This window comes from Macaca mulatta, chromosome 2 (genome assembly GCF_049350105.2).
Source record: "Macaca mulatta isolate MMU2019108-1 chromosome 2, T2T-MMU8v2.0, whole genome shotgun sequence".
Classification (NCBI taxonomy): domain Eukaryota; kingdom Metazoa; phylum Chordata; class Mammalia; order Primates; family Cercopithecidae; genus Macaca; species Macaca mulatta.
This window is the reverse complement of record NC_133407.1, coordinates 148,515,816-148,541,891: the sequence shown is the minus strand read 5'-3', so window position 1 is coordinate 148,541,891 and position 26,076 is coordinate 148,515,816. Positions and strand designations below refer to the sequence as shown.

Sequence of the window (26,076 nt, the reverse complement as noted above, 5' to 3'; positions counted from 1 at the left end):
ACCATACCAGCCCACTGCCAGCCCCTGCAGCCCACTTTCCTCACCCAGTTCCTTGTTGCTCTGGGGGCTTGGTCCCTTCGCCTGGGACGTGGTAGGGTGCCAGCTGTAGTCACGTTGGGCAATCTGCCATATATGGACATCCACGGGCACAGCCTGGGGCTTGTCTAGGGCCATCAGGCAGATGCAGTCAGCCACCTTTGACAGACACAGAGAATGAGCCCTTGTGGAAGAAGGGCAGCATCCGGCCAGCATCTTGCTTATAACCCCAAAGCCAGCTGCTTTCTCCTTCACTCTGGGGTTACTGTTGTTCTATATTCTCAATCAACAGATACTATCTATGAATATGCTTTTTTTTTTGAGATGGAGTCTTGCTCTGTTGCCCAGGCTGGAGTGCACTGGTGGAATCTCGGCTCACGGCAACCTCCGCCTCCCAGGTTCAAGCAATTCTCCTACCTCAGCCTCCCAAGTACTGGGATTACAGGCATGCACCACCACGTGTGGCTAATTTTTGTGTTTTTAGTAGAGATGGGGTTTCACCATGTTGGCCAGCCTGGTCTCGAACTCCTGACCTAAAGTGATCCGCCCACCTTGGCCTCCCAAAGTGCTGGGATTACAGACATGAGCCACCATGCCCGGCCTATGAATACACTGAAATTGCTGTAGTAAGAGCTGCTACCAGGTTCTTATAACCTGGGAAGAAGGTATTACCACACCCATTTTGCAGACAAGAAAACTGAGGCTCTGAAAGGTGAAGTGACCTGGCCAAAGTCACATGGCTGGGGAACAGGCAGAAACAATATTTAATGTTAGGCTATAGTCCAAAGCCCATCAAAAAAAATTCTTTAAGCAAAAATTCATTTTTTAAACTACAGAGAAGTATGAAGGAAAAAAAAGGCTGGGCGCGGTGGCTCACACCTGTAATCCCAGCACTTTGGGAGGTCGAGGTGGGTGGATCACGAGGTCAGATCAAGACCATCCTGGTCCAACATAGTGAAACCCCATCTCTACTAAAAATACAAAAATTAGCTGGGTGTGGTGGCTCATGCCTGTAATCCCAGCTACTTGAGAGATTGACGCAGGAGAATCGCTTGAACCCAGGAAGTGGAGGCTGCAGTGAGCCGAGATTGTGCCATTGCACTTCAGCCTGGCGACAAAGCAAGACTGTCTCAAAAAAAAAAAAAAAAGACAGATGCCTAATTTCCAATCATCTTATTGCCAGTTAACCCTATTGACATCAAGGAAAAAGTTTTGTCAGTACATGTAATTTTATGAAAGGAACAAAATGTGGCTGGGAGCAGTGGCTCATCCCTGTAATTCCAGCACTTTGGGAGGGCAAAGCAAGAACACTGCTAGAGGGCAAGAGTTTAAGACCAGCCTAGGCAACATTGTTAAGAGCCTGTTTCTACCAAAACGAACAAACAAAATAGGAAAAGGAGAAATATCTTCCCATTTGTCTCCCCCAAGGAAACTATTCAGTTTCCTGCAATTTCCTTCTGGAAATTGCTGCATATATATAGCAGCACATATGTGTTGCATGTGAACAAATGGTCTTTCTAGAAATTCATTCAAAGGGCTATATCCTTTCCACTCTTTCTGCACTCTGCTTTTTTCTCTCATAAAACATCTACTTATATCCTTTCTCCTTCCTGCTCTGCCTCCGGAAGCCAAGCCTCCACCCAGCTCCCAGGCTTGGCTCATTTCCTGCTCTCCTCCTCTTAAGTGTCAGTGGAGAGGGTAGCTCCTACCCCCTGGGGCCTCACCTTGGTGCCCACTCCCGGCAGGGTACAGAGGGCCTTGTGGGCCTCCTCATAGGAGGCCTCTCGTAGCTGCTGCAGCCAGGGTAGCCCGCCCTGTTCTTCCAGGATGGCTCGGGCACTGGCACTCACGTAGCGGGCACGGTAGCCCAGGCCCAGCTTCCTGAGATGAGCCTCCACCTCTGGCCCTGTGGGGAGTGAGGAGGAGAGTAGGCATCAGGCATCTTCAAGTTCTTCCTGTCCTTGGGCTAGTAAGTGAGCTCTCCACCTCGGGACAAGAGTGCTTTTCCTAAGTACCCCTCCTACCTCCCCACCCTCTATAGGATAGTGGACACTTTTATGTGCAAGGGAAAGGGTTAAGGCCTGGATTCTGTCCCTCTACACATGTTTTCTGAGCACCTACTGTGAATTGGCCCCTGGAGCCCAAGTCTAGTCCAGGGACTGAGGACTTGCTGCCCTGGAGGAGCTCCCCAACCGAGTTCCTTAATCTTTCCAAAAGAGTGTTCATACTCATGATTTAAAAAAATAACCAAAATATAGCAAGAGCTTCTATGATTAAGTGCTAGGCATCAAGCACTGGCAACACGCTTCAGATATATTATCATGCTTACTTTTCCTAAGAACCCCACTGACAGTACTGCTGTTTTCCCATTTTACAGGTGGAGAAAATGACGGCTTAGAAGAGGTTAACTTACTTAAAGGACATGGGGGAGATAAGATCTTGCACCTAGGTCTGGGACACCAAGACCTGTGGTTTTTCTTTTTCTTTTTTTTTTTTTTTGACACAAGGTCTTGCTCTGTCACCCAGGCTGGAATGCAGTGGCACAATCTCAGTTCACTACAGGCTCACCTCCTAGGCTCAAGCGATCCTCCCACCTCAGCCTCCTGAGTAGCTGAGACTACAGGCTTGTGCCACCATGCCTGGCTAATTTTGTTTATTTTTTGTAGAGATGAGGTCTCACTATGTTGCCCAGGCTGGTCTCAAACTCCTGGGCTCAAGCCATCCTCCCACCTTGGGCTCCCAAAGTGCTGAAATTATAGGCATGAGCTACCACACTTGGCTAACGCCGTGCTTTTAACCCATTACATGACACTGCCTCATGATTGCTTTATTCACCCACAAAGTCCTTCTAGATAGAATCTGTTATTCCCATTCTACAAACAAGCTAAGAGAAGCCAGGAGAGGTGAATGACTTTCTTCAGGTCTGATGACTAAGCCAGGAGCTGAGACTCAAGAACAGGCTTCTTTTTTTTTTTTTTTTTTTGAGATGGAGTCTCGCTCTGTTGCCCAGGCTAGAGTGCAGTGGTGCGACCTCGGCTCACTGCAAGCTTTGCCTCCTGGGTTCACGCCATTCTCCTGCCACCATGCCCAGCTATTTTTTTGTATTTTTAGTAGAGATGTGGTTTCACCGTGTTAGCCAGGATGGTCTCGATCTCCTAACCTCGTCATCCGCCCACCTCGGCCTCCCAAAGTGCTGGGATTACAGTCGTGAGCCACCGTGTTCGGCCAGGTTTCTTTTTCTTTTTTTTTTCCTTTTCTTTGAGATGGAGTCTCGCCCTGTTGCCCAAGCTGGAGTGCAATGACATGATCTCGGCTCACTGCAACCTCTGCTTCCCAGGTTCAAGTGGTTCTCCCGCCTCAGCCTCCTGAAAGGCTGGGATTACAGGCACCCGCCACCATGCCCAGCTAATTTTTAGTAGAGATGGGGTTTCACCCCTGACCTCAGGTGATCCACCCGCCTCGGCCTCCCAAAGTGCTGGGATTACTGGTGTGAGCCACTGTGCCCGGCCCAGGTTTCTTTTTGTTTGTTTGAGATGCAACCTCGCTCTGTCACCAGGCTAGAGTGCAGTGGCGTGATCTTGGTTCACTGGAGCCTCCTGCTGCCAGGTTCAAGCAATTCTCCTGCCTCAGCCCCCAGGTAGCTGGGATTACAGGTGCCTGCCATCACGCCCAGCTAATTTTTGTATTTTTAGTAGAGATGGCGTTTCACCATGTTGGCCGGGCTGGTCTTGAACTCCTTACCTCAGATGATCTGCCTGCCTCGACCACCCAAAGTGTTGGGATTACAGGCGTGAGCCACCACACCCGGCCAGGAATGGGTTTCTAAGCACCAAAAACATTCTCCTGTTTTGAGGCAGTCTATCTCTTTGCTATGCAGTTCCCAAGCACTTGTCCTAGCTTGGTTCTCATATCTGCCAACTGATACACTTGCCTCTGTAAAACATTTGCCTTACAGGGGTACTGTGAAGAACACACGAACACATGTGTTCTTAGATGCAAAACTATCCTGTTCACTACAATGATACCAGCTTGATTTTTTTTTTTTTTTAGAAGGAGTCTAGCTCTGTCACCCAGGCTGGAGTGCAGTGGCATGATCTCACTGCAAGCTCCGCATCCCAGGTTCACACCATTCTCCTGCCTCAGCCTCCCAAGTAGCTGGGACTACAAGCGCCCACCACCACACCCGGCTAATTTTTTTGTATGTTTAGTGGAGATGGGGTTTCACCGTGTTAGCCAGGTTGGTCTCGATCTCCTGACTCTGTGATCCGTCTGCCTCGGCCTCCCAAAATGCTGGGATTACAGGCGTGAGCCACCACACCCAGCTGATACCAACCTGAATTTTACATATACTTCCTGTGTGCCAAACACTGCGCTAGGTGCAGTATGTATATTCCTTTATTCAACTCTCGTGACAACTCCAATAACAGCATAGGTAGATGCTATTATTCTATTTCACAGATGAAGAAACTTTAGTACAGAGATGCTAAATAATGTGCCCAAGTGAGAGTTGGGGTTCAAAACTAGGCATGGGTCTGTCCCCAGAATGCATGCTTTTAACCCCAAACTACTGTACATTGTATACAGATGTTTTTCTGATGAGGCATTGAACTCACTAGGCAAAAAGCACAGACCAGTGAGGTGCTGACATTTTGGGGATGCATAGGGAGGATGAGTAACTGGAGTTGATCAGACCAGGCAGGGCAGTTCTGGATTGGGGAAGTGTTTGGTATGGCAGGAAGCCTTGAGATGGTAACCAGGGGAAAAATGAACAGATCTTCAAAGCTGATGGAGGCCTGGGGGCAGGGGACCCACCTACTCACCAGCCAGGGCCTGCAGGCTGGGGAAGCCATGGTAGGTGACATCATCAAGCTGGATGAGCCGAGGTCCAAAAGCCTGGCACAGCCGCTCCACCATGCCAGTGATGCGGGCGATGTTGTTGTTGGAGGAACAGATAAAAGAGAAAAGGCATTCGATGGGGTCTTGTCGCAGCAGTCGCACACCTGGAGACCAGAAATGCAGGAGGTAGGAGAGGTACCTACTGTTGGGTGTGGCCTCTTCCCACCCACAGGTCAGATCCTAGGTACCAAAACTCCAGGATGATCCCAGGAGAATGAGAGTCAGCATCATTAGAGAAAGCAACACCAGGCCGGGCGCGGTGGCTCACGCCTGTAATCCCAGCACTTTGGGAGGCCGAGGCGGGCGGATCACGAGGTCAGGAGATCGAGACCATCCTGGCTAACACGGTGAAACCCCGTCTCTACTAAAAATACAAAAAAAATTAGCCGGGCGTGGTGGCGGGCGCAAGCTGCTCGGGAGGCTGAGGCAGAAGAATGGCCTGAACCCGGGAGGCGGAGCTTGCAGTGAGCCGAGATCGTGCCACCGCACTCTAGCCTGGTGAGACTCCGTCTCAAAAAAAAAAAAAAAAAAAAAAAAAAAAAGGAACACCAGACCTCTCATTCCTCATAGCATCTTGTAAGGGCTGAGTTACCATCCCATTCCACAGATAAAGAGACCACAATGTAAGCTCCATGAGGACCGGTATTTGGGTCCGTTTTGTTCATTGGTGTATCCCCAGTCGCACAGCAGATGCTTTGTATATATTTACAGAATGAATGAAATCACTTGCCCTGGGTCACACAACCACGAATGGGCTCAAAATCCTTGTCACTTCACTATGGTTATTAGCAGGATAATAATAATGATAATAATAATTACTATGTGCCTGGCATTATTCTAAGCACTTTACATGTATTAGTTCCTTAAATCTTCATAAAAGCCTATGAAGTAGATATAATCCCCATTTTACAGGTGGTAAAACTGAGTCATAGAGAAGTAACTTATGTCCAAGAACCCTAACCCCAGCCCAGGTCCTGTACTCACCTTGGAATTTCTGAGCCACCTCTTGGAAGTGGGAGTCCACAGAACCCCAGTGGTGATACAGTTGAGCCAGGGTGACATCTAGCTGGAAGTACTTGCGCACGGCCTCCAGCTCGTCTGGTGTGGGCCTGCCAGGCTGGCTCTTGTCTCCTCGGTACACAGTGCAGTGGAGCTGCTCCTCAGTCTGAGTCAGTGTCCATACTTGATCCGCTAGTACACCACTCCAGTGTGCAGGACTTTGCTCCCTCCACCTAAGCCCCAGGCACACGACAACCCTGGCACTCAATTTCCTTTCTTGCACCCTTTGGGGTCCCTCCCATCCTACAATCGCTCCATGTACAAAACTGATACAAGTAAAAGTGCTATCTTCCAGTCTGGGCAACATGGTGAAACCTCACCTCTACAAAAAATACAAAAATTTAGCCGGGCATGGCACACACCTGTATTCCCAGCTACTCGGGAGGCTGCGCCCGGGGGTCGAGGCTGGAATGGGCCTCTGCATTCCTACCTGAGCAATAGAGTGAGACACTGTCTCAAAAAAAGAAAAACAAGTACTGTTATCTTCTGCATCGGTTATACCGCTAAATCCTTACAATATCACTGCACAGACATATTAAAGGGAACAGCCTGGCCACCCGTGCTTGTTTCCTCTTTTGTACCCCGGGGTTTCTTCCATCACCCCCCAAATTCCTTTGTACCCCATGCCGGGCAGTGCTGAGGCTGCAGGAGCCAGTCCCAGGGGACGGGCTTCCCAGGCGCAGTCACTCACCGGAAGGACTGTCCAGAAGGCAGAACCAGGTCCAGGCGCAGCTCAGAGCGAGGGCACGGGATAGAGGCCCACAGGGCAGGAGCGGAGGCTAGAGTACGATGCCCCATGCGCCTGGGCAGAAGCGCGCGGGCCGGCATTTCCACAGCAGGAGCCGCCCACAGCAGCCCCGCCCACCCAGAACCAGGCCTAGTCGGCGCCCAAAGACCCCGCCCAGACAAGGACCATGCCCCTTAAGGCCTAGCCCACAGGGTCCTGATTAACGACCTTCCTCGTTTCACTTAATTCCTCCACCTCCTGCATGCCTCGCCCTTTGCGGGTCATCAAAGCCCCGCTTCGTGCCCCAATCCTCCGGCTTTCCTGAGGTGTAGGTCCCGCCTCCTCCTTCCGACTTATCCTCTCCCGCCCCCCGAGCCTCTGGGCGCGCACAGCTGTGTTCTTCTGAGTTCTCCAGTGGCCGACCACGCCACCACCGGAAGTAGTGCTCAAGCACTGCGTATTTGACCTAGAGGTAGCCAATCCGAGGAGGAAGTGGGAGGCGCCAATGAGAAATCAGGGTGGGCGGGCCGTTCCGAGGCGCCCGCGCTGTTGGCGCGCACTGGGCTGTCTGCCCGCTGTTGGCCTTTCCCCCACCGGGATTGTCTGCACTAACGAGTTCCATCCGGGCTAACGAGTTCCATCCGGGCGCCCCGCGGTTCCTCAGGGCTGTCCGTCTTCAGAGCCACGTCCTTTCCCAGCCTGTCCTCCGAGAGCCGTTCTCCCCTGAGCCTTTCCAGTCTTAGGCGTTCGCCCTCCTTGGGCCGCCTCCCACGAACCCTATCTTCACCAAGAACTGGAGCGAGCACAGCTCAGGCCCTAGAGCCCTCGGGAAGTGTCTCCAGAGTATTCTCTTTTGCGCCCGCCCGCTAAGTTTGTCCCCTTCAAGACCTTTAGGCGTCCTCTGAGACCTCAGGACTTCAGAGGCGTCTCCTCGGATTGTCCCGCCGGCCGCCACAGCTGCTGCCTGCAGTTTTGGGCATTCATTCCTTCCATACTCCATCTGCTCATGCTTTCCTCAGAATAGGGCCTGTGCCGGGGGTTTGTCTGGGGCTGGGCCCAGAAGCCCATCAGGTTGAGTCCAAGTCCCAGTGTATGGCCCTGAGGCAGCCAGCCTCGTCCAGCCGCCTGGAGCAGGAGGATGGATTATGTAATGTCTTCCCTTCTGGCGAATGATGTGAAAAAGCAGGGAGCTAAGAGATACGAACTTTACTGGGCCATTCTCACCTTCTAGCATAGGGATTTGGGGTTGCTGTATCTTAACTGTCAGGCTGCAGGTTTTTTTTTGAGACGGAGTCTCACCCTGTCGCCCGGGCTGGAGTGTGATGGTGCGATCTGGGCTCACTGCAACCTCCGCCTCCCGGGTTCAAGCGATTCTCCTGCTTCAGCCTCCCAAGTTGCTGGGACTACAGGCGTGCACCACCACGCCCAGCTAATTTTTGTATTTTTAGTAGAGATGGGGTTTCACATCTTGGCCAGGATGGTCTCGATCTCTTGACCTCGTGATCTAGCCGCCTCGGCCTCTTGAAGTGTTGGGATTACAGGCGTGAGCCACTGCACCCTGCCCAGACTGCAAGTTCTTAAAGAGCAACATCTGCAGCGGATTGACCCTTATATCCCAGCCAGAGACCTAGCAGAGTGTACCGTGAGCATGGAATCAACATCAGACCAATGCCATCATTGTGTCAGTGCCACTCCTCAGTGGCTGCAAGCTCTGGGCCGCCCCTTTTTCCTGTGACTGTTCCTATCTGTAGGCATGCCACCCCACAGGCGCCTAGCACTTGGAAGGCATTCCTTCAATAAATGTCGGTGGAGTCTGGAATGAAGGTGCCGAGGTTGGGAGTGAGCAAAGAGCAACCCTCTCCATCCCTGCTCTGTCTCCGGTTAAGCAGTGGGGAAGGTCTCAGCTGCAGTGATGCTGAAACACTTGGGCCATGCCATTGGCAAAGGACTTGAGGCCTCTGAGGGCCAAGAAGGAATCAACAGTTGACTCTTCCCCTGGCAGTTCAGCATACTGGTTGAAGAGCCAGCTTTGCAAACAGACCTGGGTTCCAATTCTAGCTCTGTACCTTCCTAGTTGTAGGAACTAGGAACTGTAGGAACTGTAGGCAAGATAATTTTTTGAAACCTCAGCATCTTTGTGGAGATAACCAGCCTATTATTAAACTCCCTGTAGTTATTGCAAGGATTACGCAAAGCTGAGTGTCTAAAGGTGCTTAGCACAGGGCCTGCCACTCACTCCATGCATGGGTAACGGGGGCTCTCTGCTATGTCTTATAAATGTAGCATGCACAGCAGTCAGCAACCACTTGGGCCCAATTATGTGTCATCCCTGGGGCACAGAACCTCCCTTTGTATCCCCTTTGCCCTGGCAGGGGGGAAGAACAAAGAATTCTAAAAAGACAGTTTATTTTCTAAGAATCAATATATTTTCTTCCTTTGAAATAAATACAAACCAGTTTGAAAGGTGGGGGAATCTATGGGAAAGAGAAGGGAAATGGGGACAGGCCCCAGTCTTTTTTTTTTTTTTTTTTTGTACCAAATGACTCTGGCGCGACCCGGAAACGCAGTTACAAATGAGAATAATTTAAATTCTCCGATAATTACAGTTATTTACAACAGCAGGGGAGGGAGTCACCTAGTGCCCCTCTTCCAGGCTGGACAGATGCCCGCTCACCTCACCACTGGCAGGGGCCTCAGGCCTCTAGGCAGTTATAGATTCTCCTGGCATGAGCAGGTAGAGGTGGTGGGATGGCCTGTTTTATGCAGTGTCCTAACTTTGGCCCACCACCCCGCCCTACAATGCTGTGAGGTCTCTGGAGCTCTTTCTGACCTGTGGGCCCTCCCTCTCCTTGCACTGAACTGCCACTGGCCCTTGGAGTGTTCTGTACAGTCCAGCTGCACTTAGGGCAGGAGGGACCTCCCCCACCCAGCTTCCCCTGAGACTGGCCCCAAGACCAGAAATGAGTCAGTGCAGAGGCCGGTGCCACTCCAGGACAGTGAGCAAAGGGGAGGAGAGAGGTCACAGGGTTGTGTGACCCTGTGTAGGTTGGGCTGTGTTGAGCAGTATCAATCACTATCGCTGGTCTCACTGCTCTGCTCGCCTTGCACCTTGCTGCGGTGCTGCAGAGCCCTGTGGTAGGCGATCTGTACTGACTTGCGGATGTTGGACTTGCGGCCCTCCAGCATCTTCTCCTTGTCTAGGTCCTGGTTCACACCCAGAGGAACCAGCTTGGTCCTCGGCAGCCACTGCCTATAGGACAAGGTGAAGATCAAATAAATCATCTCAGGGAGACTAAGGACCAGCCTTCCTCCTCTATTCACTTAAGTATACTGCCCAAGCACCCACTCTGGGCAGACTCTGTGATGGTCCCTGCCCTCAAAGGAGTGCTCATGGTCTAGAGATGAAAGAGCCCAGTCAACGGTTATACTGTGTGGTGGCAGCGGGAGGGTAACCACAGGGTATTTATGGGTACAAAAAGGAGGCGCCCTGACCTCACCAGAAGTAGTTACCCTGAGGCTCTAGGCAGACTTCACTGACACTGAATATCCTCTGCAGACAACTACCAAAAAGACTACATGTGCAAATATGACAGAAGAGGGATTCAGAGCCTGAATGTTTATGCCTGCCTTATCCTCATTTTGTCACCATGGAGGCAGAGGTGGGAAAACTAAGTCTAGAAGCCATCTGAGTCTGGGTGGGAGCCACCTCTATATTTGTCATAGTCTCTGATGGTCCTTTGGTTTCTAGCTACAGCTGTTTGTCCTCTAGTGCCCACTCAGCCTCTCAGACACATGGTCGACACAACCCTTTCGCTCAAAAAACTGTTCTAAGTCCCTCCCCCACTGACTTATGCTAGCCCAGTCTGCCTGTTGCTGGAGTTTCCTGGCAGTCTGCCTCCATACCACACAGGGCTGCATCTGTGGCTGTGAGTCACACCAAATGCTCCCCTCCTTACCAGGTTCGTTTGTTGTCAAAGAAGAGGACGAGGTAGAGATGCTCTCGGGCTTCCTGGGTCATCTGCTCCCCAAGTTTCAGCACCTCCAGTGGGGGCACAGGGATGGGAACTCCATGGTGGAACATACCTTCTCGGGGCATCTTTGGATCAATGATCTGAGGGTGTAATAAGAGCCCAGTTTGGTTCAGTCCACGTCCTCCCAAGGCTTGCCCTCCTCAAGAACTTAAAGAGTACGTCTGAAGTGGGGACAGAAAGGTTATCATGCTACCAGAACTGCAATGCTGACCCTCAGCTTCTTTCCACGCTACATTATTTCAGAGCCCAAGGAGCAAAGAGAAGGAAAAGGGAGAGATGGAGAAACTGAGTAGGAGCCTCTAAGTGGTACTCAAGCTGTATCTGCCCACCAGTACACCTTGCCAAGAAACTGTGCCCCATAGCTCAGCAGGGAGTAGGAAAAGTTTGCTAACTGTGAATCTGTATTCTGGGATTGGAAAGCAAGGGGCCTAAGAACAGAAGCGGAGCATACCAGAGCTGGGTATGATGGATACCCTCGGCATTTGGCCCACACGAGGTCCAGAGCATCCAGCGGGGAGTCCTCATCCTCTGACAGCCAGCCAGCTCCCCGGCCCAGACTCTTCCTTACCACTTCACAGGAATGGGGGAGAGGGGGTGGATCAGCAGCTGGGGGGCTGGCGAGGCCCTGACACTGGGTCCCCAGCATCCCTGGCCTTGGGCAAGGGAACTTACTGCTGTGGCCCACGCCGCGGCCAGTGCCCACGGAGTAGGCCTCATTCTCAGTGCCTGAGGTATCCTCACTGCTGTCCTCTGGGAAGGTGCCCCGAGAGAAGGTTGGTTTACCCCGGCCTTGTTTTGAGGGTGTTGTGCTGTGGACAAGACAATGGGAGCTCAGCTCAAAGGAGGGGAAGAATGGCGAACAGCATGGTATGTGCCCTCTGCTCTTAAAGCCCTCAGGGTCTGAGACTTTTGGAAAGCAGTGGCTGTATGAGGAATTTCAAATTCAAACACCCACAGGGGCTAGGCTGGTGACCTGAGGTGCGTTAGACTGAGCAGTGGCGGCAGGAGTGCATACTCTAATCATCACCTTAACCCAGGATGGTTCTCTCTGTTCCATTAATGGTAACACTGATTTATTTAACAGAGAACCTTGAGTTTGAGTCATCTTAACCTAGACTGAGATGGCAGCCACCCCACTTCCAACAGGGAAACCTAGAAAGGCCAAAGAGCCCTGGAAGGGCATCCCCTGAGGCTGGCCTTGATCTGGAGGGCTGGTACCTGGTCCGGTCTGAGGCAGCGCTGCTACTGCTACTGCTGCTGGACTCAGAGTCTGAGCTGCTCCGGGGAAGGCTGCAGTCATTACGGTATACCAAGAAACTCTTCTTCACTGGCTGGTTTCCACCGCTGAAGCCATTGGCTGGTAAGTCTTGGTTGAAGGGAAAGGGAGGAGGGAAGGAACCGGTCAGGAAGATGTAGATCAGAGATGACATGGAGGTAAGAGGGACTTGGAGCTTGGGTTCCCCTTCTGTGCTGGAAAATTCCTCCAACTTTTGCCAGCAGAGCTAGCTCTGGGCAGTGTCTACCACAGTTGGCCACAGCCCTGCCCCACCCCTTGCTTCCCGTGGCAGTTACTGGCTTTAGGACACAAACGGCTTAAAGGGTAGAGGATCCCCAAGGAAGGTGAGAAGAGAAAAGGTAAAGTGATACAATGGAGGCGGGGGGCCCTGGGTGGGACTCTAGCTGGGTCATAGTGTCTCTGGGCCTCAGTTTTCCCAATTGTAAGATGAGTGAGTGGAGTTAAAGGATTCCTAAGGGCCCTTCTAGCTCTCTCTTTTATGGGCGAATAAAGGGGTAACTGGGAGTATGCTGGGAAGAATGGCAGCTTTGCTCACTCTCTTGGGGCGCTGGGTGATGGTAAGGCTCACCCATTGGGGGGTCTTCTGTGGACTTATCACTGTCGCTGTCTGAACTCGAACTGGGCCGGGGGCTCCTACCCCGCTTGCGCTGACGCAGGGAGCTCATGATGGGGAGCTGGGGGGGCCCCACAGGACTGCCTCCGTGGCTGGGGGTCATCTGGCTCTCCCGGTTTTTGGGGGGCCGGCCCGGCCTCTTGGGCGGTCCAGCTGTCTTCGGGTTCTTTTTGGAGAACAGAACTGAGGTTCTCCTGCCCACCTCATGTGCGGGGGTTGAGGACATGTTGGGACCCAGGCCTGGAGCAGAGAAAGAAAGAAGGAGAGTTGGTGAGGGGCCTGATTTGAGAAAGGTAGATATCCAGGGTCATGCCCTGGGTATATAGGGTCATTACTCCAGCTAAAGTTGGGGAGATCATTTTAGGGGCTTGGAATTTGGAACATTAACTCTTATACAAATAGCCAGAGAGGCAGCTAAGAGGCCCCTGATTGGGGAATGAGGGAGAAAGTACAGCTAGCTGTGTAGGAGGGACCTCTGCCTGGGGAATGGCAGGGGTTGAGTGTGTGCTGCAGAGCCAAAGTCTGACTTGCTTTGGGGTCCACCTTGCCATGGGATTCAGACCTTTGCTTGTCTCCTGGCTGCTGCTCTCCTCTGCGGCACTATCTGTCTGCCCATCCTTGTCACAGGCTGCCGGGTGGGGTGTCAGACTGCCCCGGCTCGAAGGGCCGTGCCGCTCAGGCCCATCACGTGCAGTCTCTCGCTGGTGGGCAAGCTTCCGCCGCAGTGCCGTCATCTCTTTCTTGATCATCTTTGCACGCCGTGAGCGGCCCACACTCTGCTTGCTGGCATTCACTTCGTCCAGCCGCTCCAGAAGCAGCTTCAGCTGCTCTTCCACTGGCAGGTGCTTCTGGTTCTCCAGCAAGACCAGCCGCTCTTCCTCAGCTGCTAGGAGTAAGGTTGGAGGGGAAAGGTCAGACTCAGGGCAGCCCTCAGGGCCCCTTGAACCTGGGCAGGCAGCAAGAAACCCACTCATCCCTCCTCGGCTTCTCACCAGGAACAGCTGTAAAATAGCAGCACCAAGATGTGGAATGATGGGCACTGCTATCCATTCACCCAGTCTGGCTTCTTGGGGAGCATTCCTGGGGATAGTGTGCCACTGCTCAGCCTAGCTGCTTTCTGCCTACACTGCCTGCTCCCAGGAGGGGACTTTTGGAAAGCTGTCCATCCCTGGCATTGGCCTCTTATATGTGTGTGTGACATATCACCCACCATCTTCAGTGTGGTGTGTGGCCTCATCTCCAGTCAGGCTGTGGGGGATATGCATGCCCGTCTCAAAGTCAATGCCCATTTTTTCTGCCTGGCGCCGGGCCTGGCGGAGCACAGCACCACCCTGCTCACGAAGCCGCACTGCTGCCCGGTAGAAGATGGTGTCCTTGGCGTTATACTTGAGGCAGTTGCTGACGATGAGGTTGAAGTCCTCCTCAAAATCATCAAAATTCAGATAGCGGTAAGCCTCCAAGTTCTGCTTCATGGTGAAAAAGTCCATGGGCTTTTTGATGTGGTCTAGGTAGTCAGGTACCTGGGAGGGCAGGGCAAGTTTGTTTTAAGTAGAGATATCCTCCTCATTGCCCCGAACCCTGCTCCTAACAAGCCCCCCTGAAATACATCCAGCAACCTCCTCCCATCAGTTAGAATCAGGCATATAGCACAGGCGAAAGGAAAGCTGAATTCTGGTCCTGACTTTACCAGTCACAAGCTGTGTGACTTTGGCAAGTCTCTTCACCTCTCTGGGCCTACTTTTCCTCTCCTAGAAAATCATGAAAGTAGAGCCAAATATACTTTTTAGACTACATGAGGCTTTAGTAAGAAAATGGCTTGGGGACTCCTCTGAAAATAAACACCACCTTGCATTCCTAGAGCTCCTTTTACTTAACAGTAACTTATAAGGAGGCTGCTGCCTCAGACCTCTCATTTTATACCTTTTAGAGAGAAGAGTCTGCCAGTCAGGACCTAGGGCTTCAGAGCTGGTTCTTTAGGTGCTGAGCCTTCTAAAGTCTCCGTTCTAGGGTTCAGCACCCCGAAAGTGTCTTCCTGCCCTGGGATTATTCATTTGGCAGACTCAGTCCCTGCCTCTGGGGAAGGAGTGCAGACTGCCTCCCATTCTGGGCCCTTGGGGTGTAACAGGGACAAGACAGAGTCCAGGTGATACATGTGGCTCCAGTTCATCCTGCCCCAGAGCCACCAGCCCCTCTCTTCAAGGTCCCCATCTAGTCCCTGGCCCAGACCTGCAGCAGGGGTCCAATTGGGAGAGGAACAGAGAGAAGGTGGAGTGAGGGGAAGGGATTCTTACTTCGTCCAATTCGGTTACCTCAGACAGAGGGACCGGCTCGCTGAAGATGTTGCCTGTGTCCTTCTCTTGGAGCTGCTCCAAGGTTTTGCGAAGGAGGATGAGGAAAGGGGTCAGCTGCATCTCCATGGCAATCTGCTGAACTTTGATCTAACACAGAAAAAGGCCTGATCAGCCAGGCCCCGGCCAGTCCAGTGGCAGAGACATCTGAGGATATGGTCCCAGCTGGCCTGGGAAGCCACCTTCTTTCCCACCCTCACAGCTGGGTGCACTCATACAGGTCTACCTTCTATGAGATACAAGAAACTTGCACCAACGATTCTGGTCTCCCCCTTTCTTGAACTACCAGCATCAACTACCTATGTCACTGAGGATTCTGTTCATACGCTCCTGTGACATTCTGCTTCCAGTAGACCTTTTAAAAGCACACCAAGAACCAGGAGACCTGACTCTAGCGTCAGCCCTGCTGCTATTTGGCTGACGGACACACACTTTTCCTTCTCCTGGGTCTGTTTTCTCCTTTATAAAATAGGGCTGGCCCAGGATCACTCACCGTCTCCCTTTTGAGTTTTTCCCGCTTGCGGATCAATTCCACCAGCAGCCGAGCTCGCTCTAAATCATGCCGGAGCCGCTGCCAGGACTTGAGCTGTTCTTTAAGGGCCCAGTTCTTATCCTCAGAATCTCTCTGCAGAGGCAAAAGGAAGATCAGGGAATGATTAGAAAGCCAGAGGAAAGGTCAGCAGGGATAAGAGAGCCCAGGAAACTCAGGTCAAGGGCAGGTCAAGCCAAAAGAGGGAGCACAGCAATTTATTGGTAGTGCCTCAATCTGTGTGTCCCCAAGGCCTGGCAGAATAAATGCCTGGTGTTTGTTGAATGAATACATAAACACATAGGAACAACATCCTTTCACTGAGGATTCCACGCTGATCCTGGCTTGAGGGCGAGCTTAAAGGAGGAAAGAGTCTAAACCCTCTGACACTGGAAACTACAGTTGCAAATTTTGGTTTTCATCCCCCTGGCCCTAGTTCCCAGAGCCCACAGGGAACTGGACACAGTACCCCGACTTGGTCACAGTTCCTCTGAGACTGCAGGTGTGTCTGCAGGCGACGTAGCAATGGGACCCCATTCCGTGACTGCCGCTTCAGTGTCCAGTAGCTGTGCAGCCTCTGCATGAACTGGCTCTTCCTTTGGATTGTCAGGCGGTTGGTGATTTTACTAAGCCTAGGAGGCAGGAAACAAAGAGTAAAACCTGTTGGGCCCTGATTCTCTTAAGCAGAGCAAGGGTCTCTGGCCAGTGAGAGTTCCTGAATGGGGATGAAGGGAGAGTATCTCTTGTCCAAAAGGCCTGGGACTCTGGACTTAAGGCAAGGAAGAAAGAGTGGTGCCATCAATGGTACCACAGCAGACAGGAAACCAAGCTCCCATCACTAAACCAGATCCCTAACCCTGTATACCTGGGATCAGGGACTTCTGCCCCGAAGACTGCTGTAGTCACGGCAGCCCAGAGTACTATTTGACCCTGAGAGCCCCACTGAGACTAAGCCTTTGAAGGTTTTAAGATGAAGTACAACTGTATAGCAGAAACATATAGTAAATCAAATAAATGGCACGAGAGAACTGAAAAAACCCCTGGCCATCACAGCCCACATGAGAGGCAGTAACCACTTCACAACTTCTTGAGCTTCCCCTTCCCCGTTTTCATTCTATTTGTTTCTTCATAATCAGACCACTTTTTCCATTGCTGCCAGTGGCAGTTCCATCCTCTTCCATCCCAACTTAACAAACCACACCATCAAAATGAAGGGCAGTTCAAAACACCTGTTAGCTATGCCAGATAAAAGTTGACATTTCTGGCTCTTAAGTCAGGTGACCTGCTAAAGACAACTATCTCTTTTGAAAATATGTTCTTTTTAACTTCTATGCAGCTCCTGGGAAGATAGTCCAGCCCTGACATTCCACTCCTGGGAAGAAGATAGCCCAGCCCTGCTATTCCACTCAGGAGGCTGCCAGCTCCTCTCCAGAAGGCTTTCTCCCTCACCTGCCGGTCCACCGGCTCCCCACATACCTGTGTGGTGGGATGCAGGGCACTGACACCACAGGTGCTGCTGCCCGCTTCTCTGCCAGGATCTTCCGTGCCTTCTTCATTTTGATCCGGGACTTGGCCTTGGCCTTCTTGACTTTCTCTGAGCTCCAGCCCTTACCCTCATCCTCTTCCTCATCTTCATCTTCCTCACCCTCGCTGTGCGACAGGGCAGGCAGTCGGCGTGCTGAACCTGGAGGCGTGTGGATGTCGCAGTAGGCTGTCTTGCGGACACTGAAAGAGGTGCCGTTGGCGCCTGTCTCCCGCACAGGCTCCATCTTCATGTAAAGGCCAGCCTGCTGGGCGCATGTCACATGGAAAGCTGTGTAACAGTTGGCCTTGTGGCACTGGATGCAGGCCCCTGAGCCCCGTTGTTTGCAAATGTAGCAGGTGAGCTTCCAGCGAGCTGGTGGGATGTGCTCAATGCTGTCAATAGGCTCTAGGAAGACCGTGTTGGCGAAGCAGACCTCAGGGATCCACAAGGCACACACCACATGGGCCCAGCGACCGTCATCTGTCTGCTTGAAGGCACCACCCTTGTTGGGGCACAGGGCACAATCCACAGCACGAGAGGGTGACTGCAGGCAACGGCGGCATAGCCACTGGCCCTCAGGGATATAGGGGACACCGTAGCACTCCTGGTGCACGGCCAGGTTGCACATGTCACAGAAGAGGATGACATTGCTGTTCTGGCACTCACCATCATTGCAGATACAGCAAACAGCATCCTCATCCACTAGCGCATTGGGGTCGCCTTTATTATGACTCTCAAAGTACGACTCCTTCTCTAGTCGGTCCATTAGGTACTCAAAGATCTCCTGCGGGATGGGACTTACACCCTCTGTCTTCCGACGCTCATTCATGATATCCAGCCAGATGTAGTCCTCCTCGTCCATGTCATACTCTACTTCCTCGTCCAGCTCCTCTGCAGACTTCTCGATGTACCTATGGTACACACAGGGAGCTCAGCATCACATGGTTGAGACTTCCCTCCCTTAAAGAAGGTGGGTCATTTGCCACTGAGCACTTACTCTGTGCCTGTGCCCTTCAGATGTGTTGTCTCATTTCATCCTCACCTTAACTTCAGATATTATAGGTACTATCATCATTTCTATTTTGCTGAAAAGGAAACCTAAGGCTTGGAAGGTTAATCGCCTGGCCCCAGCTCACCTGTGAGAAAGTGGTGGAGCTGGGATGTGAACCCAGACCTGCCACTGCAAAGCTCATGTCCTAGCTGCTATATGTGACACCATCTTCTTTGGGTTGCAGAGGCGTGGCCAGCCTCCTCTAAAAGGAGGAAGGTGGGGCAGCTAGTACCCCTTGGAGTGGTCCAGATGATGGTATGAAGAATCAGGGAAGAAGGAAGGTCATTGGATGTCACTGACAAATTACATACAAGTTGTTTTAGCACTGGTGGGCAGGGCCTCGACTAGAGCTGCCGTGGGTCTTCTCTCAGCTGGTGCCAACATCAGCTCAAAGCTCCATCAAACTCTAGGTGCTATGTTTGTTCACTGGATAGCCTTGGGAGATAACAATTATAATAGCTAAGGTTTACTGAGGATTTACTATGAGCCAGGCATTGTGCTTAACTATTACATTTATTCTTACCACAGCCATAGAGTTAGTGTTCTTATTGTCCTCATTTTGTAGATGATAAAACTTAAGCTTTGAGAAGTTAATCAAAACACAGATAGGTCACATAACAAGGGAATGGCAGAGGCATTCAACCTCCAGCCCCAGTGCTCTTAATGTCCACCCTGTATCACTTACTGTGCCAACAGGCCTGGAATTAAGGGCTGCTCTAGGTGCTTGTCACACAGAGAAGGTGCTCCTTGCCTGCCATGCTATAGGTAGCCTAGACTCTGGCACTGTGAACTACAGGGTACAAAGGAAAGAATGGGGCTTTGGCTTCTAAGTAAACCGGATTTGAATCCTGGCTCTGCCATTTTGTGACTTTCAGGACATCACTGCTGTTCTGAACCTCAGTTTTATTGATGACAGAATGAGGATAATACTACCTACTCACAAAGATGCTGTCAGGATTATGTGGAATTATAAAAATGAATAGGCTACAAACTCTTGGCCTTTACATTTATTTATATAGTACCTTGCCTGGTGCCTACCACCCCATCAGGCTCCAGCAGTCCCCAGCAGGCCCACGGAAGGAAGTGTGAGCACCTTGGTGTAAAATGCCACCTAACCACTAAGTCACATGTGACCACATACAGACGCGTGCGAATATAAACATTTATCTTTTTATTAAAAAGTTGTTTTTAAAAATGAATGAGCTAAGTCAAATGGCACACAGCAGGTCCTAGAAAAACATTAGCTCCTGTTTCTCCTCTCATGTGGGAAATGGGACTTTGGCTGCTAGAGTGGGCCGGGACACACAGGTGCTGGAGCCACACTGCCTGGGTCCTGTCTAACAGAGGGCAAGTGAGCTAAGCTCCCTGAGCCTTGTTTGTTCATCTGTAAAGTGGTGATGCTAATCTGAACCTATTTCACACAGCAATTGTGAGCATTAAATGAGTTAATGCAGGTAAAGTGCTTAGGACAGTGCCTGGTGTGCAGCAAACACTCAATAAATGTTATTAGTTTTTGTATGGCCCTTATCCACCTTCCTAGCATTATAGCTGTTTATGTGTCTAACTTCTCCACTACACAACAGAAGTGGGGATTGTGTCTGATTCGCCATACAGATACAGGCACTCATCACTGTTCATTTGAAAGGCATTTTGGGGGTGGAAGGGAGGAGAGAGACTGAAACATTGTAGGAAGCAGCTTCTTCCTTTTTAGCCCTTTACCTCTTCCCCAAGGTGACTGCAACATCCCTATCTTTGAACAAGGGTATGACTCATGGATGGTGTGAACCATCTGGCTTCTTCTAGGCCTTGGCACCAGCTCTCTTCAGCACCAATTCTCACCCTTTTCTCTGCCATGACACACGTGACATTATGTGATGGTGCATAACACACTCCCACAGGCACCCAGATTACAGGCTGCAGTACAGATAAGGTAGGCTGCATGTCGTGTAATTCCTGGCACACCAGCTGACATGCCACCCTCTCTCTCCCCCTCAAGGAAGCATATCAGAATGCAAGCAAAAGAAAGTGATGCTATTAGAGAGGTGACCTCAAATCTTCTCAATTTCTATAGAAAGTAAGTCATTTCCAAAACTTGGGCAGTTTTACCAACAGTGGTAACAAATTCCATGCAATACACCTCCCAGTTGTTTGCAGTGCACCTGCTGAAAACTGCTCCCCTAAAGAACAGATCTGATCCCCAGAAAGAAGAGTGAATCTAAGTGGAGGGAGGAAGAAAAGCAGCTAATGAGCTGGACTTGGCTGCCTGTTAGAGCACAGAGAGCTCAAGGGCCACTGGGAGGGAGGGGAAGTCCAAAGAGGGGTCTGTGTGTTAGGAGTGGGGCAGAGGTGGGTATGGTAGTCAGTGTGAACAGAAAAGAGAAAGACCGTGGAAAGCCAGAAGGAAGTGGAATTGGACTGAAAAGATGAAAGAATGGGAGAGGAAGAGGGAGATGGGCTTAAATTCTAATAGTAGAGAGAAGAAAGTGCTACCGGCCATACTGCTTGCGTTCCCAGATTTGCTTTTAAAGAATTGAGGTTTAGGCCAGGCGCAGTGGGTGGCTCATGCCTGTAATCCCAGCACTTTGGGAGGCTGAGGCGGGCAGATCACGAGGTCAGGAGATCGAGACCATCCTGGCCAACATGGTGAAACCCCATCTCTACTAAAAACACAGAAATTAGTTGGATGTGGTGGCACGTGCCTGTAATCCCCGCTACTTGGGAGGCTGAGGCACGAGAATTGCTTGAACCCAGCGGAGGTTGCAGTGAGCCGAGATCGCGCCATTGTACTCCAGCCTGGCAATAGAGTGAGACTCCATCTCAAAAAGAGAAAAACGGAAAAAAAGAATGGAGGAATAACATCATGTGGACTGCACTTTTGGTAAAAAATGCTTTTCATATAAAAGCCTTTATGACAAATCCTCCTCAGAGATCAGGCCTTCTAATTAGCTGACAACAAACTTACCACTCTTGGCAAATTAACTCATCAGAATGCCTTTTTTGCCTTGGATGCCAACTTTCAGAGAGGTTTTACACTTGGTTTTCGTGCCATCCTTCAGCCAGGATTTCTCCATGTAGTTTCACCACCACACTGCCCCCCACATCCCTTCACCTTTTACCTCATGTTAAACAAACGATTAAATGACAAAAATAAAAGGGCCACTGGAGGAGTATTAAATGTTGCTTAAGCATAAAATACCGCTTAAACATGTTAAAGGACAAATGACAATAACAAAACAAATAGTGGGAGAATTACCTCTGCAGATTTACAAAGTGGTTTTAGTACCTTATGAAATCAGTGATCCTATACCTTTAGGGAGGCAGAGAAATACTGTATCTGCTCTGCAGATGGGGTCCTTAAAACACCTTAAGTTGGATGCATTTCCCAAGGTCATTCAGTAATGAAATGGAGAGGGCCAGGAATCAGAAACAGGATGTTTTGCCACAGTGGAAACAGTACAGCTATGGAGTCAGAAGGACCTGGGTTTGAACCCCAGTTCAGCTATCTACTGGCATGTGATTTTAGATAAGTCTGGCCGGGCACAGTGGCTCATGCTATAATCCCAGCACTTTGGGAGGCTGAGGTGGGTGGATCGCTTGAGCCCAGGAATTCAAGACCAGCCTAGGCAACGTGGTGAAACCCCATCTCTACAAAAAATTTTAAAAACTAGCTGGGCATGATGGCATGCGCCTTTAGTTGCAGATATTCAGGAGGCTGAGTGGGAGGATCACTTAAGCACGGGGGGCGGAAGTTGGGGTGAGCCAAGATCGTGCCACTGCACTCCAGGTTGGGTGACAGAGCCAGACCCTGTCTCAAAAAAAAAAAAGAAAAAGAAGATAAATTTGGCATTCTTTCTTGACCATAGTTTCCTCATCTGTGAAATGAGAAAAATATCTACCTGAGAGTTGTGAGAAAAAAATAAAGGAGTGGTGTGTGGCACTGTAGAGTAAGTGCCACCATTAGTAGGATACCATTCCACTCACTGCCCTGGCAAACTCAGTGTTCTTTCACTATTCTTTATTCCCACCACTCTTCTATCTGTGCCTCTCACCTCTCTCTGGCTCCTGAGCCCTGCTTGATCAGTTTTCCAGAGCTGCAAGGTAGAGGTGGCCTTACCGGTAATAGGAAGTTGGCCGGGGTGGGGCATCAGGGGTGTCTTGTTCCAGCTCCCGATAGACCACCTCTGGCAGCTTGGGAGTGGTGCTCGCAGAAACATTGTGGTGGTGATGATGGTTAGAGTCCTTGCGCTTCTCCTTGTTCTTATGTTTGCCTGACTTGGGAGTAGCAGCTGGTGTCTCAGTGTTCTCCTTGTTGCTGCCATTCTCAGGGGCCTCCTCGGGGGCTTCCTCATCCTCTGACACCACATCCAGGTTGTCAAAGATGCTGATGCGGTGGACGCGGCCATGCAAGTCCACCTCCACCATGCGCTGGGCCTGTGCATAGCTCATCACCTCACGGCCTGGTGACTGTGAGACCTCTGAGGGGCTGGGTGACTGCTTGTTGGCTGGGCGTGACTGGCGCCCCTTCTTCTTGTGCTTGCGGAGTGGAGTCTGTTGTGGTGGTGGTGGGTTGTCGTGGTCATAGTGGTACAGGTGGTACTCAATACCACTGTAACTCTTGTAGACCTTTCGGCAGGTCTCCACCGGGCACTCGTACGGTGGCTTAGTCGCCCGCAAGTTGTGGCAGAAAGTCTTCACATCAAAGTCCACCCCCATGCTGTCACATCTAGAATACACAGATCAGTTAGCATAAGGCTGGGGATGAGTTCCTGGCCATTTGCACCAGAGACCCCAGTCTTTCCAGTCCTCCCCCTCACTTGGAGTCACTAGGTCCTGGCCAGCCTACCTCTACAGTGTCTCCAAATGCCATCTCCTCCACCATGGCCCGGATCTGGGCCCTCATCACCTCTTGCCTGGTTATCCTGCCCTATGTCTCAACTCCTCTAGCCCAATCTCACATCATATAGGAGAGTGATCTTTCTACCAGGTAGTAATGATCATGACAGTCTCTTCACTAAAAGCCTCCTGATGCTCCCCAGTTCCTTCAAGATAATATTCAAATTCTCTATAATGCCATTCAAAGAGCTCCTTTCACTTTCTGGCCCTAGTCCTCCTTTCCAGATTCTTTTTACAAGTTACAGCTGTTTTTGTCTACACAGGGGAACCTACCATTCCCTGAATGTTATAACCTCTCATTCCTGCAAAATGATCTCTATTTGGAATGCCTTCCATCCTTTTCTGACTGGTAGGCTCCTACTCGTTCTTCAAAAAACCAGCTCAAATGTCACTTCTGACACAACTTCTCTGACTCTCCCATGGGGAGCTGTTTCCACAGCATTCCATTCTCACCTCTACCACAGCACTTGACATACTGAAAATTGTCTCCCCTCTGTACTGGGAGCTGTGTAGTAAAGACAAGAGAGCCTATCCACCTCTGTATCCCCAGTACCTAGCATGCAGTGGACACTCAGTTTTTGGTGAACGAATGAACGACCTGTTGAACAAATAGCTGAATGAGGGGATCACCAGATTGAGAGCTCAGATGGGATGAAGGCCATGTAGAAGGCTGAATGGGTGGCCAATGCTTTAGCATTGGACTCCTGCAGAAATCACTGGATCACAGAAAGAATTCATTTACTTTTGAGGTCTTTATGGGGAGCCTGGCCCTGGAACTGGGTAGGAGATGTACTGTGAAATAAAGTGAAAACTGAGATCATTTAGTCAGTGACAGCAGCCTGTATTACATTTGAGCTCTTCACCCACTCACGCAACATTAACTGAGTGACTACCAAGTGCCAGACCCTAAGGGTACAAACACGAACGCGACAATCTAGGCATGCTCAGCTCCACGGTGGTCCGCAGGGGCCCTCCCTTCCCCCTCCCCAACATTCCTGGGTGAGTGTAGACAGCAGATGGCACCAGGCCTCAGGAAGCCCAGCTTGGTCAGAGACTGCCCCAATTTCTCTCGGCCTAGTTGAGTTCAACAATTCAGCTAGGGGCTTGGCACCATCCCAGCAGGGCAGGGCTATCATGAGCTCCCTGACAAAATAACCCCTCTTGGCCTCTCCACCTGTGCCTTAACCAGGCAAGTGGGCTGCTCCAGCTCTTCTGTCAACAGCTCCTGACTATCACATCAGTAACGCTACACGTCCAACTGCAACTCTCTTCTACTTCCTACCTGCGGCTGTGTCTTTAAACACAAACCAACCGAAGCACAAACAAGCTCTCCTCTTTCCAAGCTGGGTCCCGGGTGAATGGCTCCCAAAGCAGCACAGTGAATCCGGCAATCTCCCCTTGGAACCCGGCAGCAGAGGCACAGGCGACGGAGACGAGAACTGTGACCAGAAAGCCCGTGGGGAGGGCCCAAGGAGAATGGCGGCTGCATCTGCCCCAGAAGCTCAGGGGGCTGGAGGAAGTAGGGGGCGGGGGCCGGAGGGATAGGGCTGGGCCCCGGCAGTGCCCGCAGCCCACTCTCCGGATGCGGCGGCGTTTCCCCTTTGTGGAAGTGTAACAAGTGAAACAAGGCTCCCCTCCTGCCACTGGCCAGAGCAGCCCCGAAAGACATACTGTTGCCCCGGGATGCCTGCTGGGAAGCAATGCACTGTCAGTTCTCCCAGCTGGAGTTGCCAGAGAGGCTCCCGGGCCACGCGGCTCAGTGCGCGCCCCACGAACGTAGCCTACCCCTTCCCTGCCGGCCACTCCCGCCCTGGTCCCAGGCCCGCACTCACCGGCCACCTCGAGTCCGGGCTCATCGCCGGGGGCGCCCGCCGGGGCTCCGACCCCACTTGGGGAGGCCGGCGGGGAAAGTCGGGCCGGGAAGGGGGAGCCCCAACTCCGGAGACCTTAGACCTCGCCACCTCGGCCCCCTGCCGCCCCACGCTTTGGTCCCGGCTCCCCGGGATTCTTGCGCTGACCCCTGCCGCTCCCGGTCCCGCCGGCGCCCTGGGGTCTCAACTCCGTCGGCAGCCGCCCGTTTCGCGAGCCCTTAGGATGCCCGGTCTCGGGACCGGGCGCCGCTGGAACAATGGAGGCTCCCAGAGGCAGCGCGAGGACAGCGGCGGCGGAGACCGTGGCGGCAAAGGCTGTGGCAGCGGCGGCGGCAGCAGCGGCGGCGACGGCGTCTGCGCAGGGTAAACGTGGCTCCGCGGCGCTGCTGAGTTGCACTTTCGCCACGGATCCCCGCCCGCCTGCTGAGGCTCGAAAGACCGTTCTCTGGGATTCAGAAAGGACCCTGGACGCCCCACAGGGCTTCTCTAGCTCTCTCATTTTAGAGTGGAGTTTCTGGAGACTGAAGTCACCGTATTCGGGATCCGGGGTCGTCGGGCGGTTTGTGGCGAATCTGCAGCCACGGACGGTGAGCGCGGGGCTGGGGGTGAGGAGCCCGCCCTTCTCCCCTCCCCCTCTGCCTCCTCCCTCTCCGCTCCCTGCCTCCTGCTGGCGCCGCGGCTGCGGGAGGGACCTGGCCTTGGTCTCGGAGGAAGGCGGTGAGGCGGGGCCAGAGTCACGGGGCGGGACTGGGGGCAGGGCCGGGAGCAAGAGGGATGGGAGCTGGAGCCTAAGGGACCGGGAGTTGTGGGTAGGACCGGGGCGGGGCTGGAAATTAGACGGGTCTGTGGGGCGGGGCTTGTGAGGAGGGGGCGGGGCTACTGTACAGCGGGGGCCCTGTTAGAATAGCGAGGTAAAAAGTGGGGTTAAACAGAAGAGGAGTACTCATGAGAGAAAGGGCGGAGCTTTGGACGAGTCTGGAAAGTGGAGCTGGACTAGAAATAAAGAACAGAGTTGGAAAAAACGACGCGAGGCTGAAGGGAGTAGGCGAGGCTTGGGAAGGCAGCGGGCGGAGCTGTGTGGAAAGGGCGGGACCGATTAGGGATAACGGGGCGTGACAGAAGGAAAGGGAAGAAACTCGGAAAAAGTAAAGGAGAGGTGCTAGAGAAAAGGTATGGGTCTGAGAGAAGGGGCTGGTTTGG

The 26,076-nt window shown here is 51.9% G+C and overlaps 2 protein-coding genes across 30 annotated transcripts in view; both read right to left on the bottom strand.

The window, feature by feature from the left end:
• OGG1 (8-oxoguanine DNA glycosylase) overlaps nt 1-7,160 on the bottom strand; it is a 38,749-nt gene extending 31,589 nt beyond the window's left edge. For 6 of the 14 annotated variants that reach the window (NM_001434455.1, XM_028843164.2, XM_077990302.1 and 3 more), the window contains 5 exon segments: nt 45-195; nt 1,761-1,942; nt 4,857-5,036; nt 5,917-6,164; nt 6,683-7,153. In NM_001434455.1, coding sequence (NP_001421384.1) covers nt 45-195; nt 1,761-1,942; nt 4,857-5,036; nt 5,917-6,164; nt 6,683-6,819 — 898 coding nt within the window. In that variant the 5' untranslated portion in view covers nt 6,820-7,153. 14 annotated transcript variants of the gene reach the window in all.
• Nucleotides 7,161-9,121: 1,961 nt separating this feature from the next.
• BRPF1 (bromodomain and PHD finger containing 1) lies at nt 9,122-25,263 on the bottom strand. 16 transcript variants are annotated; one of them, XM_001094039.4, is made up of 14 exons: nt 24,838-25,263; nt 22,227-22,835; nt 17,013-17,972; nt 16,006-16,168; nt 15,501-15,632; nt 14,951-15,097; nt 13,870-14,179; nt 13,222-13,545; nt 12,615-12,899; nt 11,968-12,115; nt 11,422-11,558; nt 11,201-11,319; nt 10,675-10,829; nt 9,122-9,968 (listed from the first exon to the last, which is right to left on the bottom strand). In XM_001094039.4, exons 2-14 carry the CDS (start codon nt 22,823-22,825, stop codon nt 9,785-9,787), a joined length of 3,663 nt encoding a protein of 1,220 aa, XP_001094039.2. In that variant the 5' UTR covers nt 22,826-22,835; nt 24,838-25,263; the 3' UTR covers nt 9,122-9,784. The 16 variants fall into 16 exon arrangements, with proteins under 16 accessions (XP_001094039.2, XP_014985790.2, XP_001094152.2 ...); XM_015130304.3 differs by having other exon boundaries at nt 13,222-13,542; XM_001094152.4 differs by having other exon boundaries at nt 14,969-15,097.
• Nucleotides 25,264-26,076: the final 813 nt, after the last annotated feature.